At 68.3% G+C, this 15,491-nt stretch overlaps 3 protein-coding genes and 1 non-coding gene across 10 annotated transcripts; 2 read left to right on the top strand and 2 right to left on the bottom strand.

The window, feature by feature from the left end:
* Positions 1–53: 53 nt before the first annotated feature.
* MCRIP2 (MAPK regulated corepressor interacting protein 2) lies at positions 54–9,301 on the bottom strand. 6 transcript variants are annotated; one of them, XM_072835090.1, is made up of 5 exons: positions 9,048–9,301; positions 1,958–2,093; positions 991–1,118; positions 655–756; positions 54–427 (listed from the first exon to the last, which is right to left on the bottom strand). In XM_072835090.1, exons 1-5 carry the CDS (start codon positions 9,292–9,294, stop codon positions 357–359), a joined length of 684 nt encoding a protein of 227 aa, XP_072691191.1. In that variant the 5' UTR covers positions 9,295–9,301; the 3' UTR covers positions 54–356. The 6 variants fall into 6 exon arrangements, with proteins under 6 accessions (XP_072691191.1, XP_072691194.1, XP_072691193.1 ...); XM_072835093.1 differs by lacking the exons at positions 1,958–2,093; positions 9,048–9,301 and adding exons at positions 4,686–4,803; positions 4,877–5,033 and having other exon boundaries at positions 54–521; XM_072835092.1 differs by lacking the exons at positions 1,958–2,093; positions 9,048–9,301 and adding exons at positions 4,686–4,803; positions 4,877–5,033.
* A 68-nt stretch (positions 9,302–9,369) lies between these two features.
* Positions 9,370–9,440, top strand: TRNAG-CCC (transfer RNA glycine (anticodon CCC)). The gene has a single exon. It is a non-coding gene; the product is annotated as a tRNA-Gly (tRNA).
* A 334-nt stretch (positions 9,441–9,774) lies between these two features.
* Positions 9,775–11,412, top strand: METTL26 (methyltransferase like 26). 2 transcript variants are annotated; one of them, XM_072835097.1, is made up of 6 exons: positions 9,775–10,067; positions 10,145–10,307; positions 10,428–10,487; positions 10,860–10,927; positions 11,030–11,108; positions 11,187–11,412. In XM_072835097.1, the coding sequence occupies exons 1-6, from the start codon at positions 9,871–9,873 to the stop codon at positions 11,232–11,234; spliced, it is 615 nt and encodes a 204-aa protein (XP_072691198.1). In that variant the 5' UTR covers positions 9,775–9,870; the 3' UTR covers positions 11,235–11,412. The 2 variants fall into 2 exon arrangements, with proteins under 2 accessions (XP_072691198.1, XP_072691197.1); XM_072835096.1 differs by having other exon boundaries at positions 10,803–10,927.
* Positions 11,413–11,836: 424 nt separating this feature from the next.
* WFIKKN1 (WAP, follistatin/kazal, immunoglobulin, kunitz and netrin domain containing 1) lies at positions 11,837–15,475 on the bottom strand. The gene is made up of 2 exons (XM_072835086.1): positions 13,980–15,475; positions 11,837–13,396 (listed from the first exon to the last, which is right to left on the bottom strand). Exons 1-2 carry the CDS (start codon positions 14,373–14,375, stop codon positions 11,918–11,920), a joined length of 1,875 nt encoding a protein of 624 aa, XP_072691187.1. The 5' UTR covers positions 14,376–15,475; the 3' UTR covers positions 11,837–11,917.
* Between the last annotated feature and the right edge of the window lie 16 nt (positions 15,476–15,491).

Below are 15,491 nucleotides of genomic sequence, written 5' to 3'. Positions count from 1 at the left end.
CCTAGCTCACGCGGACCTTAACCCCCACGCGCCAAGGAAAGGCCACTCACAAGGGCAGTTTTTCAACTTTATTAGCCTACAGCTCCTCCCTGCCGGCCGCAGGGGCTGGTCCCTGGGCACAGTGAGCAGAATTGAGGTCAGATTCGGCCCCCGGCAGCGTGGCACAGCTCGTCCAGGGGCTCAGCAGGTGCAAAAGTCCGAATGCTGGCACTTCAGGTGTGGCCGGCTCCTGGCCAGACTTGGGGTGAAGCGCGGCCTGCCTCGGCGGCAAAACGGGGCGCCACGGTCTTCTCCTGGCGAGGGGTCTGCCCCTGGGCAGGGCTGAGCCCTGCACGGCAGCATTCCTCACAAGGCAGCTAGGAGCAGTTCGTGATCCTGGCCAGGAACTGCTGCGCCCACCACTCGTCCAGGTCAATGGGCACAAAGTCTGTGGGCAGAGTAGAGGGCTGGGCAGTGATGCCGCCTCCCGCATCACTCAGCATCTCCCCCTTGGAGCTGACCACAGGCCCCTCACCCAGACCCTGAGGTAGCAAGCAGTAGGAAAAAGCAGGTCAAGTTCAAGGGCCCTCCCCAACCCCCTAGGGCTAGAACCCAGCGGTCTGGTCAGGGTTGGAGGGAGTGGAGGGGACTCCCTGAGAGCAGGGGAGGGCTCACTCTGCAGCCGGGGGTTGGGGGTCTTCTCCACGTACTGCACAGGCCTGGGCCCACTATGGCCAGTGGGGCCACTGCCCAGCTGCTGCTCCACTTGCTGCCAAGCTGTGGGGAGAGGGCAGTCGGGCTGAGCCAGGCCCCCAGTATCCTGTCTCCCGCCCAGGGCTGGGTGGCCACCCTGGACCCCAGCCAGGAAGTGGGAGTAGGAAGCCCACCGGACCGTCATGGGACACACAGGGGGATGGCTTAGGAAGAGCCAAGACCTCCAGTTACTTTGAATCAGGTCACAGTGGGGAAGAGGAACAGGCCCCAGGCCCCAGCCTCAGGCCTCGACACTACCTTCGGACACAAACCGGACGTTTTCCTCATGGGCCAGTGTGTAGGTCTCTTGGGCTCCCTCAAGGGACGGAGACGTGGCAGGGGGCCGCCGGCCGTTCACCCGGTTAAACACAAGCCTTGGCCCCGAACTGCGGAGGACGAGCTGGTCAGCAACTGTCCTATGCCCTGGTGATGCCTGGCAAAGCTCCAAGAGCAGCTTCAGCCCCCCCCCCCCCCCCCCCCGCCCACCATGCCAGGCCAGGCCCAGCCTGGGCACTTCCTTGAACTTCAAGGCAGCTGCTGCTGCAGTGGTGGCCGAGGCCTCTCTCCTGCAGGCCCAAGCCCTGGGCAGCTTGATTCACACCGGCCCTGTGTCCAGACCCCCAGCAGGGCTCCATGCTCAAGGCACACAGGCGCTCCTCCACGGGTCTCTCGGGCACCCCTACTGCACCTGCACCCCACCTCCTCAGGACCAGCCAGGCCTCCAGCAACCCATGTTCTGGTATGAGCTACAACCGGACCACTCCGACCCAACCACAATTGGCCAAGCACAATTCGAGGCCATCTTCTCCCCCCACAGAAGCTTCTCCATCTCACCAACGTCCCCAGTGTGGAAGGACCCAAACAAGAAACAGGCCATCTGTACCCTTCCCGCTTCCTGGCTGCCTCAGGCTCCATGGGGACGAGCCCTAGGTGATGGTCTGACCAGACAGCACTTCGCCACTGAGTGGGGAAGCTGTGACTTCAACCCCAGCCCATCCCTGCAGGTCCCAGACGAGGCCACACTCTTGCCCAGGGGGTGGGAATGCCGAGTGAGGAGATGGGATGTCCAGGGAGCCGCTGGGCCTGTGTCAAGGATCAGAGGGCAGTGGGGGGGGGTGGGGGGGTCCCAGGGCAGCGATGGGCTGTCCCTGCTGGCGGCAGCAGCCTAGCCCTGCACACACAAAGCCCAGGATGGGGCCGTGGAGGGAACGGGGCCCACACCTACAGCAGGAGGTGGGAGCCGGGAGTCCTGGGCTGCACGTGCCACTCCGCCAGGCACTCGCGGTCCCGCCGGCCTGCTCGCCTTCCTGGGCTCAGGTGCCCCACCGCCGCTCGGGGGTCCTCCTTGGCTGAGAGGGGCACTAAAATAAAGAGGAGTGTCTTGAGGGGCACCTCCCGCCAGCTCCAGGCCAGCGGAGAAAATGGGGAGGGCGGGGCTCCACTCAGGCTGCACCCACCGGAGGGTGGGCAGCTTTGTCCTCAGCTCGGACAGCCCTTGCCTGCCCCCCGCCCCCCAGCCGGCAGACTCCACCAAAGTGCAGGCTGGACATCAAAAAGGGTGAACAAAAGGGAATTGCAGCCATGGGCTGTGCATCACGGGGACCAAGGTGGCGGCCTGACCCGGCTGAGCAGGGGCCCCAGCAGGCAGGCACCCCCTAACCCATAAAGGATCCTCCAGGGCCCTCTGGATTCAAGGGCACTGGCTCAAGTGTGCACCTGTGGCTGAAGGCCACACTGTGCCCGCTCAGGGAGGCTGCCTGGAGGCAGGCTTGGTGTCCCTGGTCAGCACCCATTTGGGCATCCTCGCACTCGGCCTCCTCTCTGACCCCTAAGGTAAACGGCCCACCCATTCCCAGCCCAGGGCCCTGAGCTCAGCAGGGAAGTGACCCGCCCAAAGTCACATGCTGTAAATGGGCAGTAGTCCCAGAACTGAACTGCACACCTGCCCGACCTCAAGGCCCATGACTAGAGCTCCCAGGCCACCTCCCGGACCTGCTCTCCTGACCGTGGGGCGGGGGGGGGGGGGGGGTGTCACACGGCGCCATTTTATCTTCTTCCCAGCAATGGACATGACCTCCACTATCCTCTGCTGTCCCACGCTGGGAGCAAGAGCCGCTGAGCCACAACCCCAGCCTGCGTAATTAGCAGGTCAGCTGCTTGGCCGGAGCACCTAAAAGTGCACCAGGCACCAGGTGTGGGGGATGCAGCGGGGGCCCAGACACCCCCTCTCATGAGCAAGTCAGGGTGAGGGGTGCTGGGTAGTAAAAAACCACTACCGAGGAAAAACTAGAGAAGGTGGATAGGAAAGCGGGTGGAGCCCTTTTGGAGGGTGGCCCCCTGGGAAGGCTCAGGGGGGAGGGAGGACCCACTGGCCGCTTTGGCCTCCCAGCAGGGTCTTTTCAAGGCCACTGGGGCTGGGAGGGGGCAGCCCCGGAGGAGGGTGTGACCTCAGAGGGAAGGGGTGTCTGTTCACGCCCCAGGGAGGCGCAGAAGGCCCCCGGGCGCACAGCACTGCGGCAGGCTGGGCCTTGCACTCCCGTAGGCCGGGCTTGTGGGCACCCTCCCGACCTGGCAGGCTGCAGTGTGTCCAACTGGCTAAGGGCCAGCGGAGAGGGCAGGCGAGGCTCCTGGGGGCCTTAGGAGCTCTACGCATGTGCTTCCCTGGCACTCCCCAACCCTGCCACGGATACACCCTGATTTCATCAGCAACGGGACTCTGTAGAGGGAGGTGCTGTGCTTCTCCAGGTGAGAGGGTGGGGGGCACCCTGGACCACTCTGCTCCCGGGTTCTCTGCCCGGGTGAGCCGTGGTGGCTCTACACCTAAGTGTGCTTTGCTCTGCTGGGCAGTGGGGCAGCCGTGAGCACCAAAGCCGAAATCACAAGACAATATTTTAGCACAGCCTGGGTCTCAGGAGCTGCCCCGGAGGCCCTGCTCACCTGTCTCCCCAGGGCACACCTGTGATTGGCCTAGAACGTTCCCATCACTAGGATGCAGCCTCAAAATGTCCACATGCCCCCAGCAGAAGGTCCCGGGGTAAGGGCCTCAGCCCAGAAAGATCCCCACAGGCTGCCCCCACCCACCCCCGCAGGCCCCATCACCCGCGCCCTCCTCAGCGCTGAGTCAGGGGCCCTGAGCCGGCAGCCCTATCTGCTCCCCCGCCCACAGCCTAGCCCGGGAGGCCTCAGGCCTTGTGGGCCTGGAAGAAAGCCCCGGGTCCAGGAGATGCGGAAAGTGAAACCAAAGGTCCAGAACTGAAACAAAAAAGGAACCGGCTCAGCTCCGGGGGATGGGGGCCGTTGACCTCCCCGTCAAGGTCACGTGGAGGCCAAATTGGCCAGGACTGAGACTCCTAAGGCCGGAGGCTGCATGTTCCCGCGAGGCCCCAGCATCCGTGGGAGGCCTCCCGTGGCAGCCAGGGTGCTCTGGGTGAAGGGCACAGGAGGGCGGTGCCTGGGCGGGGGGGGGGGCGGGAGGGGGGAGCCACGTGCACTTGCTCCCTCCGCAGGCTGGGCAAGGCAGGCTGGGCAAGGCCGGGGCTGGCAGCCTCCCGCGGGGCGGGAGCCAGGCGGCCTTCGGGCCAGCACCCTGGGAGGTTTTGCTCCCGCCTTCCCGGGCAGCTCGCCTCCAGCCGTGGCCTCGCCGCCCAAGGTCGCCCGGGGCACGGGAGTCGGCCGCGTGGAGTCCTCCGGTCCGGGAGCCGCTCCGCCGCCTCCGCGCTCGGGCTCCGCCGTCCCAGGGGCCAGAGTGGAGCGGGGCCTCGTGTTCTGCCGCCCGCCGGGAGGCCAGGTACCAGGTGCGACGGGGCCCGCGGCCCGCGGCCCGCAGCCCCGAGCCGCCCTCGCAGGCGGGGTCACACGCCCCGCCCCGCGCCCGCCCCGCGCATGTGGCGGGTCTCCGCGAACCTTCCCCAAGGTCAACCGCTCAGTCCCCAGCGGCCGCCCGCGCGTCTCACCTCGACAGGGGCCAGGGTCCCGGCGGCTGCGCCCGCGGGGCCGGGGGGGTCGGTGGCGCGGGCTGCCGGCATTTCAGGAGCTCGCCGAGCCGGCTGTCCACTTGCTGCTGCGGGGGACCTGCGGGCACCCGGCGCGTCAGCCGCCGCCGCGCCCCCCGCGCCCCCCGCGCCCCCGCGCCCCGCCCGCGCACCTGTGCGGCGCTGCGCCACCAGCTTGCTGGGCCCTTTGCTGATGGTGTACATGGTGCGGAGGGGCCGCCGCCCGCGCTCGCCGCTGCGCGCCCTGCCCTGCCCTCCGCCCGCGCTCCGCTCTGCGGGGCCCGGGCGCGGCCCCTTTAACGGGCGGCCGGCGCGGCGGGAGGGGCGGGCCCGCTACACGCCCCCCGGCCCTTAAAGGGCCCGCGGCTCGGGCGGCGCTGGGGCCGCGCTCCCGGCGCCCCACGCGCAGGGCCCGCACCGGGGGCGGGGCCAGGGAGCCGGGGGCGGGCCCTGCGGCGGGCGGGGCCGGGCGGGGGGAGCCGCGCTCGCCGCAGGTCCGGGAGCTGAGCGCCCACCCGGCGGCCCCGGAGGCGGTGCCCTCCCGAGCGGCGCCCCCGGGGCCTGTGGGCCCGATACCCCCTTGGGCTCCACGGAGGCCGCTCCTCGTCCAGCATCTGGTCGCGTCCGGTCCTTACCATGCCCACCGGCGCCCCAGGAAGCGGCCCACCCACAGTGGGGCTCTGCGATCCGCTCCCGCGCCGCCGCGTCCACGGGGCCCGGCCCCGTCTGCGAGCTGTGCCCCAGGGCGCCGTGGGGTCCCGGGGCCCAAGCAGCCCGGCTCCCCCCACGCCGCGAGCAGATTGCGCAGGGGGGCGGGGCGTGACGGCAGGAAGAACTCCCTCCCCACCGCCCGGGGCAGTGTCCCTCCCCAGCGCTCCCCAGGCACCGAGTGGGGGCGGTCCCCAGGCCTGCTCAGCTCCTCCTCCGCGGGCTTGCAGTGGGGCTGGGCTGGGGCAGGCCTTCCAGCCTGAGGGGAGTGAGGGCTGCCCCCCAGGCAAAAAGCACGTACGGCGAGTGCTGGCCTGAGCAGGCCCCCCGGCAGGGCGCAGCACTGCCTCGGCTCACCTGTGCTGGCCCTTGGCCTTGAGCGCGGCTCCAGCTCCCACGCCCCCAGGAGGAGAGGCGCAGACGGAAGGGCCCCCAAGGTGACAAAAGCTCTGAGAGCACCTGCTCCCTCGGGCACAGCCCCGGGCCTGCAGGGGCCTCCAGGACAAGACTAGGGCCCGGGATGGGCGAACAGGCCCTGCCTGCAGGCCAGGCGTAAGGTCAAAGGTTGGATCCAAGGACGCCTGGGTGGGTCTACCTTCGGGTCAGGGTCTGGTCCCAGAGTCCTGGGTTCAAGTCCCATATCAGGTTCCCTGCAGGAAGCCTGCTTCCCCTGTGTCTGCCTCTCTCTGTGTCTCTCATGAGTAAAATCCTCATAAGAAAAAAAAGGTTGGGTCCAGAGCCCTGAGCTCAGGGGAGAAGCAACTGAGCACCAGTGATGCTGGCAAGTGGGAGGAATGTGGGGGTGCGCACATGCCCAGGGGTCCACGGGATAGCTGATGGAGGAGGAAGGGGGGTGCAGACAGTGACGGCCCTCTCCCCCAGAAGGGCCTTCCCGCAGCACGCCTCCTGGGTCACACCCTGGCCTGGGGGTCTGACCTTCCCCACACTACAGAGCCCTGGAAGGCAGGTTGGTCATGAAGCCCCTGCAGGAGCCAGTAGGCTTCCCCACGGCTGGAGAGATTGGGAAGATTGGGAACCTAACCCCGAGCTGGAGCAGGGACCTGGGGGTGGGGCCTCCCCCTCCCCCACCCCAGGCAAGCAGGAAGAGAGGCAGGCAGGGTGAGAAAAGGCCTTGGTGTCCCAGACCCCAATTATCATAATAAAAATAGTGTTTTCCTGTCTTTCTGAATACGACACTAAAACCCTATCTGAGAGAGAAGAAAGTGGTTTCATTCTAAGTTTCTCCTTCTGAAATCCACGCCCTCAGCAACCCAGACTGGAGGACCGGCCTCTGCCAGTGGAGGGGGGGCCAGCGGACCCCCAGGAAAGGTGCGGCTGCGGGCTCCCGCTGCCGTCTTCAGGGATTGCTTCGCCATTCCCAAACCCAAGTGCGCTAGGTTGAGTGGTGGCTCCAAAAATACGTCTACTGGGGACCTCAGAATGTGACCTTATTCAGAATAAAGGTCTTTGCAGATGTAACTCAGGCAAGGTTTCATGATAAGGCCATCCTGGACCAGCATGGGCCCTAACTCCAGTAACGTGTCTTTGAAGGAGAAATGAGGGGGATGTTTGGACACAGGTACAGAGAAGACTAGGTGATAGTGGACGCAGAGGTGGCCACAGGCTGGACAGTGCCTGCAGCCTCCAGCAGCTGCACACGGTGACAGAGCGTCTTCCTGGAGGACCTTGGGAGGGAGCAGACCACTTTATCTTGCACTTCTGGTCTCCAGAAGTATGGGGAAATAAACTTCTGTTGTTTCAAACCACTAGGTTTGGGGCGCTTTGTCACGGCAGCTGTAGGAAGCCAGCGAATGAGGCGCAGTGGCCGTGGGCAGCCGGGCAGGGGAGCTCCTGTGTGCTCACGGTGCGGGTGGACACTCACTGGAGGTGGCCCGGCCAGTACCCTGCACACAGGGCTGGAGGAGGCTCCGGAGGGCTGCATGGGAGCTGGGCTTCCCCTCAGGAGAAAAACTCCAGGAGGCCATGCAGCACAGGCCGTGGGGGGGGGGGGGGAGACATTCCCAGGCGCCCACTGTCGCAAGTTCACTGCGAGTCCCTGGCCCTCCCAGAGTCCGACAGACATCTGGAAAATGTGTGTACAAGTAGTCACACGCGTGTGCAAGTACTCACACACTGCAGACACCGAGGGCCAGGCTTCTCTGGCTGAGCTTGGGGGGGCGTGTTGTGCGTGGGTAGCTCGCGCAGCGTCCAGCCCACAGTGACCAAAATGTGGCAAGTGCTGGGGGGGGGGGCGGAGCAGGGGAGGAGACCTGCTGAGTATGTAGGTCTCGCCCGAGGCCCGAGGCAGGGCCATAGGACCCGGGAGCAGGAGACCGGCCCATTGGGTTTGAGCCTGAGGTAAAGTAGAGCAACACTGTGCACACAACACGGGCACCGACGCGTGGGGTGTCCGCAGCCAGCCATCCTCCTCCTCCGCGGGCACCCAGCGGGCATCCTACGATTTCACTCAGTCCTGACACTGCTCAAGGGCAGGCCCCGGGACTGAGGGCCTTGTCCCACGAGCCCACCCCCACCTCAGAGGCCACCCACAGGTCCAGGCTGTCAGCCTGCTGCTGGCCCCCCAGCTGTAAGTCGGGGTTCTCACGACCCCCTTCTCCGGCCGTAATTTGCTGGGACGGCTCACAGACGTCGGGGGAACACCTCACTTAGGTTTCCTGGTTCATCGACTTGGCAACAGCAGATGAAAGACATCCATGGGGGGGCTGGGGGGTGGGAAAGGGGCGTCGAGCTTCCAGACCCGCCCCTCCCGGCACCTCCACGTGTTCCCACCCGAGGCTCCCAAACCCCTGCACCTCGGGCTTCTGCAGAGGCCCCATGGTTGACCAAGGCGCTGGTGCTGGGCGGGGTGTGCACCCTTCTGATCACCAGCCCACAAGCTCCGAGAGTCATGTGGTCGGTGTGAACCCAGATAAGGGGGGCAAGGGGTTGTTCGGAACCACCGCACAGGCTGCTCACAGCCTCCGCAGGTCGAAGGGTACAGGGAACTCCCGGCCCCGCCGACACACCAGGTGGAGGGAAGCACAACGTGATTCATGCAAGGAAGCTCTGGGCTGGGAAACGGAAAGCCCACGGTAGGGTGGTCAGGTGCACAGTGCCGGGGACGCCTGGAGGGGGAGGCCCGTCCAGACCAGCCAAGCCTACACCACCTCCCCACCCTGCGCTGCAAGCCCGCCCCCCTCGCCCGCCCCAGCCCACACCCCGGCCCCTCCCCGGCGATCACGGCTAAGCCTGCGGCGGGCCCATCCTCTGAGCTCCGGCCAGAGGGACGTCGGGTCAGGGGGGCTCCTTGAAGGACCGCACAGGGCAGGTAAGCTAGCCCCCAGCCTGCACGGCAGGGCCTGGGACACAGGGGCCCGAGGCTGACAACAGGAAGCACCCCTGGACATCAGATAGGGTCCCGGCTTGATCCGCGGGTCACCGACCCCCTCACGACGTCCCCGAAGCCTGGGCTAGCGCCGGTCAACTCGGAGTCACGGGGAAGCCCCGAGCCCCACGGGGTCCCCGCTGCAGGCCCGCCTCCGCCCCGCCCCCAGCTAAACCCCGCCCACCAGGTACCCGGTCGCGGCCACGCCCCCAGCGAAAAGCCCCGCCTACCAGGAACCCGGCGGTGGCCAAGCCCCACCGCCTCCGACCGCCCGGGGTTGTCATGGTTTCCAACGCGCAGGCGCGAATCCAGCCTCCCCCCTACCTCCGCTCCGTGCTCTGTAGTGCTGGAGGCCCAACCGACACCTCTAGTCTCCGCTCCCGAACGCGGACCCGGCGCTCCCGCCCCCGCCCCGCCTCCGTCCGCGCCGGCCGACTGCCAGGCGTCCCGGCGGCCTCCCCGCGGAGCAGCGCGCATGCGCCATGGTGCTTCTGCGCGCGGAGCGGTTGCATCACAATCCCTTAGGTCTCGGGGGCGCCCTGATTGCTAACAGCGCCGCTGGTGTAGTGGTATCATGCAAGATTCCCATTCTTGCGACCCGGGTTCGATTCCCGGGCGGCGCATCAGTTTTCTTTACTTTTTTCTTTCATTCTCCTTATCTCAACAAACTAATTTGAACTAACGACACCGATTTCAAAAGGAAAGAAAACCAGAAACGACGAAACACCCATTTCGGTGCTGAGCCAACGAAGTGGTTTCAGAGAAAGGGAGAATGACACGCGCCCTGAAGATACCGGGGCGTCCGTGGGCCCCTGGGTGCGGAGCCGACGGTCACCCGTAAGCCAGCGCCCCCAGCACACGGCCCGGCGCGCCCCCCGGGGCTGCGGGCCCTTTAAGTTCCCAGCAGGCCTCGCGGAGCCGGACTACGACTCCCGGCGGGCCGCGCGGCGCCGGACTACGACTCCCGGCGGGCCGCGCGGCGTCGGCTCACGGCTCCCGGCGGGTCTCGGGGTGTCGGACTGCGGCTACCGGCGGGCCGGCGGAGCTGCTGCGATGCTGGTGGCGGCGGCGGCCGAACGGAACAAGGAGCCCATCCTGCGCGTGCTACGGCAGTACATGGACCCGGCGCAGCGCGGCGTCCGCGTGCTCGAGGTGGCCTCGGGCTCCGGCCAGCACGCGGCCCACTTCGCGCGGGCCTTCCCCCACGCCGAGTGGCAGCCGTCCGACGTGGACCAGCGCTGCCTGGACAGGTGCGGCGGGGCGCGGGCGAGGGGGCGGGGGCGTGCGGGGGGCAGGGCCCGCCCCAACCGTGTGGCCCCTCCCGCAGCATCTCGGCCACCACCCGGGCCCAGGGGCTGTCCAACGTGAAGGCCCCGCTGTACCTGGACGTGACCTGGGACTGGGAGCACTGGGGCGGGATCCTGCCGCAGTCGCTGGACCTGCTGCTCTGCATCAACATGATCCACATCAGCCCCCTGAGCTGCACGGAGGTCCGCGGGGCGGGGGCGGGGGCGAGCCCCCCTGATCGCGGGCACCCCCTTGGTGCAGGGGAGGGGGCGGCGGGCCCGCGGGGTCAGGTGCGAGACCGACGGCGCCTCCCTCACCCCCAGGGGCTCTTCAGAGCCGCGGGACATCTGCTCAAGCCCAAGGCGCTGCTGATCACCTATGGGGTGAGTGCTCCTGCCAGAGACTGGGGGCCTCCCCCGCGGGTGGGCCCTGACCGGGTCCTGGCCCTCCCGGCCGTCCTCCTTCCTGGACTCCCTCCGTTGGGTCTCCTTGTCTCAGTGGCCTTGTCCCCTGCCTGTCTTTAAACCGCACCCAAGGTCATGCTTCTTGAACATGGCCCTGGTCACCTGCCTGTCTCTCTGCACCCCCTTGGCTCACCAGCTGATCCTCAGCTGTCCCCCATCTTGGGGGCAGGGAGGGGTGCGTCCTTTTCGTTCTCTGGGTGCTGTGTGTGCAAAACTGCCTGTGTGTCGTCTGAGGAATGGCTGACCCCATGTCTGTGGGTGGCGGGCAGAGCCGTGTTCCCATCTCCGCAGCCCTATGCCGTCAACGGGAGAATCACTCCGCAGAGTAACGTGGATTTTGATCTAACTCTTAGATGCAGGTCAGAGCTGGGGGTGGCTGGCTGGTGTGGGGGGGAGGCGCTGGGCGACCGCCCCCGTCCCCAACTCCACGGTCGATCTCCTCCGCCTCCTCCCCACCGCAGGAACCCTGAGTGGGGGCTGCGGGACACAGCCCTCCTGGAGGACCTGGGCCAAGCCAGTGGCCTCCTGCTGGAGAGGATGGTAGGTGGGAAGGGCTGGGGGACACCGGCGACTTCCAGGGGACCAGGTCAGCTGCTCCAGCCAAAGCCTCTCCCCTAGGTGGACATGCCGGCCAACAACAAGTGCTTGATATTCCGGAAAGAGTAACTCTCTCCTTCTCTCGCATGTTTGTGTCTCCACGGGGTCCCCCTGGAACAAACCCAGATGCCAGCCCCTGCCTCCCAGGGCTGGGCCATGAGGGGTGGCCTGGACCAGTCTGGGGGCTCTTGGCCGGAGGCCACAGGGCTGCTCAGAACCTGGGAATAAAGTGTTTTCTGCTGCTCGCTGCCAGTGTCAACCCTGTGTCCTGTGGGACCAGTCCCCGTGGTGTTAGGCGGGCAGGCTGTCTCCGAGGGTTCTGTACCCGGGGCAGGAGAGGTGTGGCCTGTGGGGTGAGGGCTTGGGGGCCTCCTGGACCACGCTGCCCGGCTCGGGGGACAGAGGAGGGTAGAGGACTGAGGCGCGGCTGGGGCAGGGCTGAGCGGACCGCCTGGCAATCCTGCCACAAGAGGTGGTGCCTGTGTCAGATGGGTCAAGGCTTGGGTCATGGTTCGCGCTCCTGCGGGGAAACAGGAGGTCCCTAAGGAGGGGACGGCCGGTGTGTGTGGTGACCAGCTGGAGACCAGCTGGAGGGAGACCAGCTGGAGGGAAGGCGAGTGGGGTAAGGGTCCCCCGGGAGGACAGGCACCTTAGGCCACGAGGTCTGGAGAACACAGGCTTTATTCAGGGGGTGGGGTGGGGTGGGCGGGGCGGACACAAGCGAGGGGGTGGGGGTGCGGGGGTGCGGGGGGCTAGTCCTGGAAGCGATTCAGCAGCTCGCAGGCCTTCTTCTCCAGCAGCTCTGAGATCTTCTTGATGCGCTTCTCGCTCGCGGCGCGGATGTAGCTGCCTGCATCCAGCACGGCCACACCGTCTCGCACCTCCCCCATGATGACGAGCAGGCCGTCGCCGGCCGTCACGTTGGGGCAGGGGCAGGTCCAGTCCATGCCGCTGAGCGTCACCTCCAGGTACTTGGTGCCCAAGAACCTGAGGCCCATCTTGTCATCCTTGAGCACCTCGTCCAGGGCCACGCGGGCGATGCCGCCGCCCCCCATGTCAGGCTCCTCCAGCACCTCGGTGAGCCGCCCCACGATGGCGAAGTCGCTGCGGCACAGGCTCAGTGCCAGCTTGCTCCGCAGGCGGCAGGCCCGGCAGGGCGGCGTGCGCGGCACGGGGCAGGCGTCCTCGCAGCTCGCACGGCTCTCAAAGTTGTTGCCGTTGCCCTCACAGCCGCCGTACACGAACGGGTGGCACTGCTGCAGCAGCGGGCTATAGGCCCAGCGCGCCTCCCGGCCCTGGCAGCGGCCCTGCACGGCGGGCAGCACGCAGGCGTCGCCAGGGCCCCGGGCACAGGCCTGCTGGCACGCCTCGTACGTCTCGAAGCCCCGGCCGCCGCCGTCGCAGCCGCACACAGGGAAGGTCATACAGCCCCCGCGCTGTGGGTCGAAGTGCCAGAGGACCAGGCCAGAGGGTGCGCCGGCGCAGGCCCGCGGGTCGGGCAGGCACTCGGCTGGGGCAGAGGGTGTGGGCGCCGTGTCCCGGGCTGCGTCGCGCCGCACCACGGACAGCGGGAAGTCGGCGCGCAGCAGGCCGGCGGCATTGCGGGCGGTGCAGGTGTAGAGGCCGGCGTCCTCGGGTCGCGCGTTGTACAGCACCAGCTGCCCGATGCTCGTCACCACCACGTTGCCGTACATCTGGTCCGGCCGCATGATGAGGGTCTCCCGCTGGTCGCTCTGCTTCTCCCAGGTCACGGCGGGCGGCGGGCGGCCGCTGACGTCGCAGTGCAGGCTGGCCGTGCCGCCCTCGAACACAGCCTGCGGGGCAGGGCTGCTGTAGAGCGCTGGCGGCACGGGCGCAGCCCCGGGCGGTGGGCGGGCCGTGGTCTCGGGTGGCCCCGGGCTGCTGGGCGGCCAGCTGAGCACGTGCTTGCAGGGCACGACGCGCAGGCGGAGGCCACGCAGGCAGGCCTCGGCGTCCATGTAGCAGCGGTTGTAGTAGGTGAGGCCGTCCGAGGCACAGGTGAAGCTGGGCTCCTTTTCACAGCGGTCCCGGCAGCGGCACACGGGCTGCCCGTCCCAGATGTCGCAGTCGGAGCCCTGCTGGGGGCACGTGAAGCCCTCGCAGGAGGCGGGCGGCGCGGGCGCGGTGGGGCCACCGTCGGGGAAGCGCGCCGCCACGCAGCTCTGCAGCCCGCACACGTTGGTGCAACACTTTTCGGCAGCGGCGCAGTCCTGGGGGTGGGGGGAGTGGCTCAGTGTGCGCCCCCGGGGAGCAAGGCTGCGCCCCTGCTGCCCCCGCCCCCCCGCCTCCCCTACAGAGAGCTGGGCAGGTTTGCGGGAACTCCCCTCCCGTCCTCTACCGTCCACTATAGCTACTCTGCGGACCGTCAGGTGTGCGCGTCACGGAAGCTCTGAAGCATAGGGTCGTCCCCCCACAGAGCAGCTCTCATGGCACAGATGGGGACTCCAAGGCGGGGGGGTGGGGCGGGGGGCCCACGGGCCGCAGGGCAGGGCTGCAGGCTCAGGTCCAGGGGCGGCCCCCCCCCTCCACCCCACTGGTCCTGAGAACAGCTGCTGGTCCCCGGTGGGGGTCAGCACGTTGGGGAGTGACGGGGGCTCTTCATCTTCAAACCCGTGAAGGCCAAGACCGGGGGTGCCCCGGGGCCCCCCCGCAGCAGAGTGTGAGGAGCCCGAGCGGGGAGCCGACTCCCAGGCTGGGGCCCAGTGCAGCTGCTGGGGTCCCCCTCTGGGTGGGGTCTGGGCTTCCCCTGGGCTGGTCTGACCCCCCAGGGCGGGGGGCGGGGGCTGCGCTTACCTGGTCGCCAACGCACTCACGCTCACAGGTGCTCTGGGCATCCACCCACAGGTTGGGGCTGAGCTGGTTGGGGCACACACCCGGATGGCTCCTGGGTCCCGGCGGCAGGCTGGCCCCCGAGGTCGGCCCAAGCACGAGGAGCAGCAGCAGCAGGAGTGGCCTCGGGGCCAGCATGGGGACTGCCAGGCCGGGGGCTGGGGGACGTGACCACCAGGCCCTCCTCAGGCCCTGCCGAGCCTCCTCCCTGAAGGCATCTACCTTCCCGGGCCCCTGGCTGCTCCCCGGGGCTCTCCCCAGCCCCCGAGGGGGGAGCCCAGGGCAGAAGCTTGGTCGGGACACCCCAGCGCCAGGGGCTGGGTTAGGTCGGAGCCTCTCCAGCGTGGAGCCGGTCTGCATGTGGCGCCGGCCCCTCCCCTGCCGGGCCCCTCTGTGGTCAGCGCAGGGCAGGGGCAAGCGGAGGGGGCGGGGAGGGGCCAAGGCCCGGGAGCACAGAAGACACTGGCCAGAGGGTCACGGGGGCGGGGCGGGGCAGGGCAGGGCCCACTCTGGCGGGAGAGGCGCGTAACCGGAGCCCCTCCTCCCGCAGGCCTGCAGGCTGGATCAAAGCTGCCCGGGGCCTCCCCAGCTGGGCAGAGGAGGGGGCTGGGCTGGCCGGCCGGGGTCTCCCCAGGGCAGGTCCACCCCCGCCCCTGGGTCAGCACGTCCAGGGGAGGCAGGGGCTCGGGCTCTGCGTCTGGCCCAGCAACCAGCAGGCATCCTGTTCCCTCAGGAAGAAAATCCAACTGTTCCCTCGATCCTCAGGGTCACGACCTGCTAGCGGGTCCCGGGGTCAGGACAACCCTTTGTGCTAGTGGGGAAGCCCCTGGTGACCCGCAGCTCACAGGGACCGACGGGGACCGGGCCGCGCACTCGCCGCCCAGTGCAGGTTCCCCCACGACTGGACGAGGGGGGTTGGCCGCCCACACAGGTGGCACAGCCCTGGCCGGGGGAGCTGGGGCCTGGGGGCTTGGGCTGACGGCTCCTGGCAGCGGTGCCCCCACCAGCCACCAGTCCCGGCAGGCCGAGGTCATCCAAGCTCCCTGGGGGCTGCTCAGGCCTCTGGGAGGAGGAGCCACCCTGGGCGGGCAGGTGGGTCTGAGGCAGCCAGGACAAGGCCATGCGCCCTGCCCTTGCAAACACCCCAGGGCCCAGGCCCCACGCGCCCCACGCGCCCCGGGGCCCTGCGTCTGGCCTTGAGCCTGACCCCGAGCCGCCAAGGCAGGGAACGCACGCGGACAGGGCTCCAGGCCCAGCATGGTCCCTCGGGGCTGCAGCCGGAGGCCCGGGTCCCACCCTTGTGCTCCCCACGGCCCCAGACGGAGCAGAGCCGCGCACCAGGCCGTCTGCAGGCGGCTGCCCCGGGCCGTGCGGGTTCTCAGCAGTGGTAACCCGGGTCGTGCGCCACCCTCTCCGGCAGCACAGCGAACCTGGAAGTTAGGCCCCGTCCACACAGTCCCCCGGGGGGCAGCGGGG

The sequence above is a fragment of the Canis lupus genome, chromosome 8 (genome assembly GCF_048164855.1).
Source record: "Canis lupus baileyi chromosome 8, mCanLup2.hap1, whole genome shotgun sequence".
In the NCBI taxonomy this organism is placed as follows: Eukaryota; Metazoa; Chordata; class Mammalia; order Carnivora; family Canidae; genus Canis; species Canis lupus.
This window is presented reverse-complemented; position numbering and strand designations above follow the sequence as displayed.

Coding starts and splice junctions, on each gene's coding strand:
- MCRIP2 (XM_072835090.1), bottom strand. CDS start 9,294: ATGCGCGCTGCTCCGCGGGGAGGCCGCCGGGACGCCTGGCAGTCGGCC. Junction 1,119..1,957: donor CCCGGCTCCCACCTCCTGCT/GTAGGTGTGGGC, acceptor CGTCCTCCGCAG/TTCGGGGCCAAGGCTTGTGT. Junction 757..990: donor CGTCCGGTTTGTGTCCGAAG/GTAGTGTCGAGG, acceptor CTCTCCCCACAG/CTTGGCAGCAAGTGGAGCAG.
- METTL26 (XM_072835096.1), top strand. CDS start 9,871: ATGCTGGTGGCGGCGGCGGCCGAACGGAACAAGGAGCCCATCCTGCGC. Junction 10,488..10,802: donor CGCTGCTGATCACCTATGGG/GTGAGTGCTCCT, acceptor GTGTCGTCTGAG/GAATGGCTGACCCCATGTCT. Junction 10,928..11,029: donor GATCTAACTCTTAGATGCAG/GTCAGAGCTGGG, acceptor TCCCCACCGCAG/GAACCCTGAGTGGGGGCTGC.
- WFIKKN1 (XM_072835086.1), bottom strand. CDS start 14,375: ATGCAGACCGGCTCCACGCTGGAGAGGCTCCGACCTAACCCAGCCCCT. Junction 13,397..13,979: donor GTGAGTGCGTTGGCGACCAG/GTAAGCGCAGCC, acceptor CCCCACCCCCAG/GACTGCGCCGCTGCCGAAAA.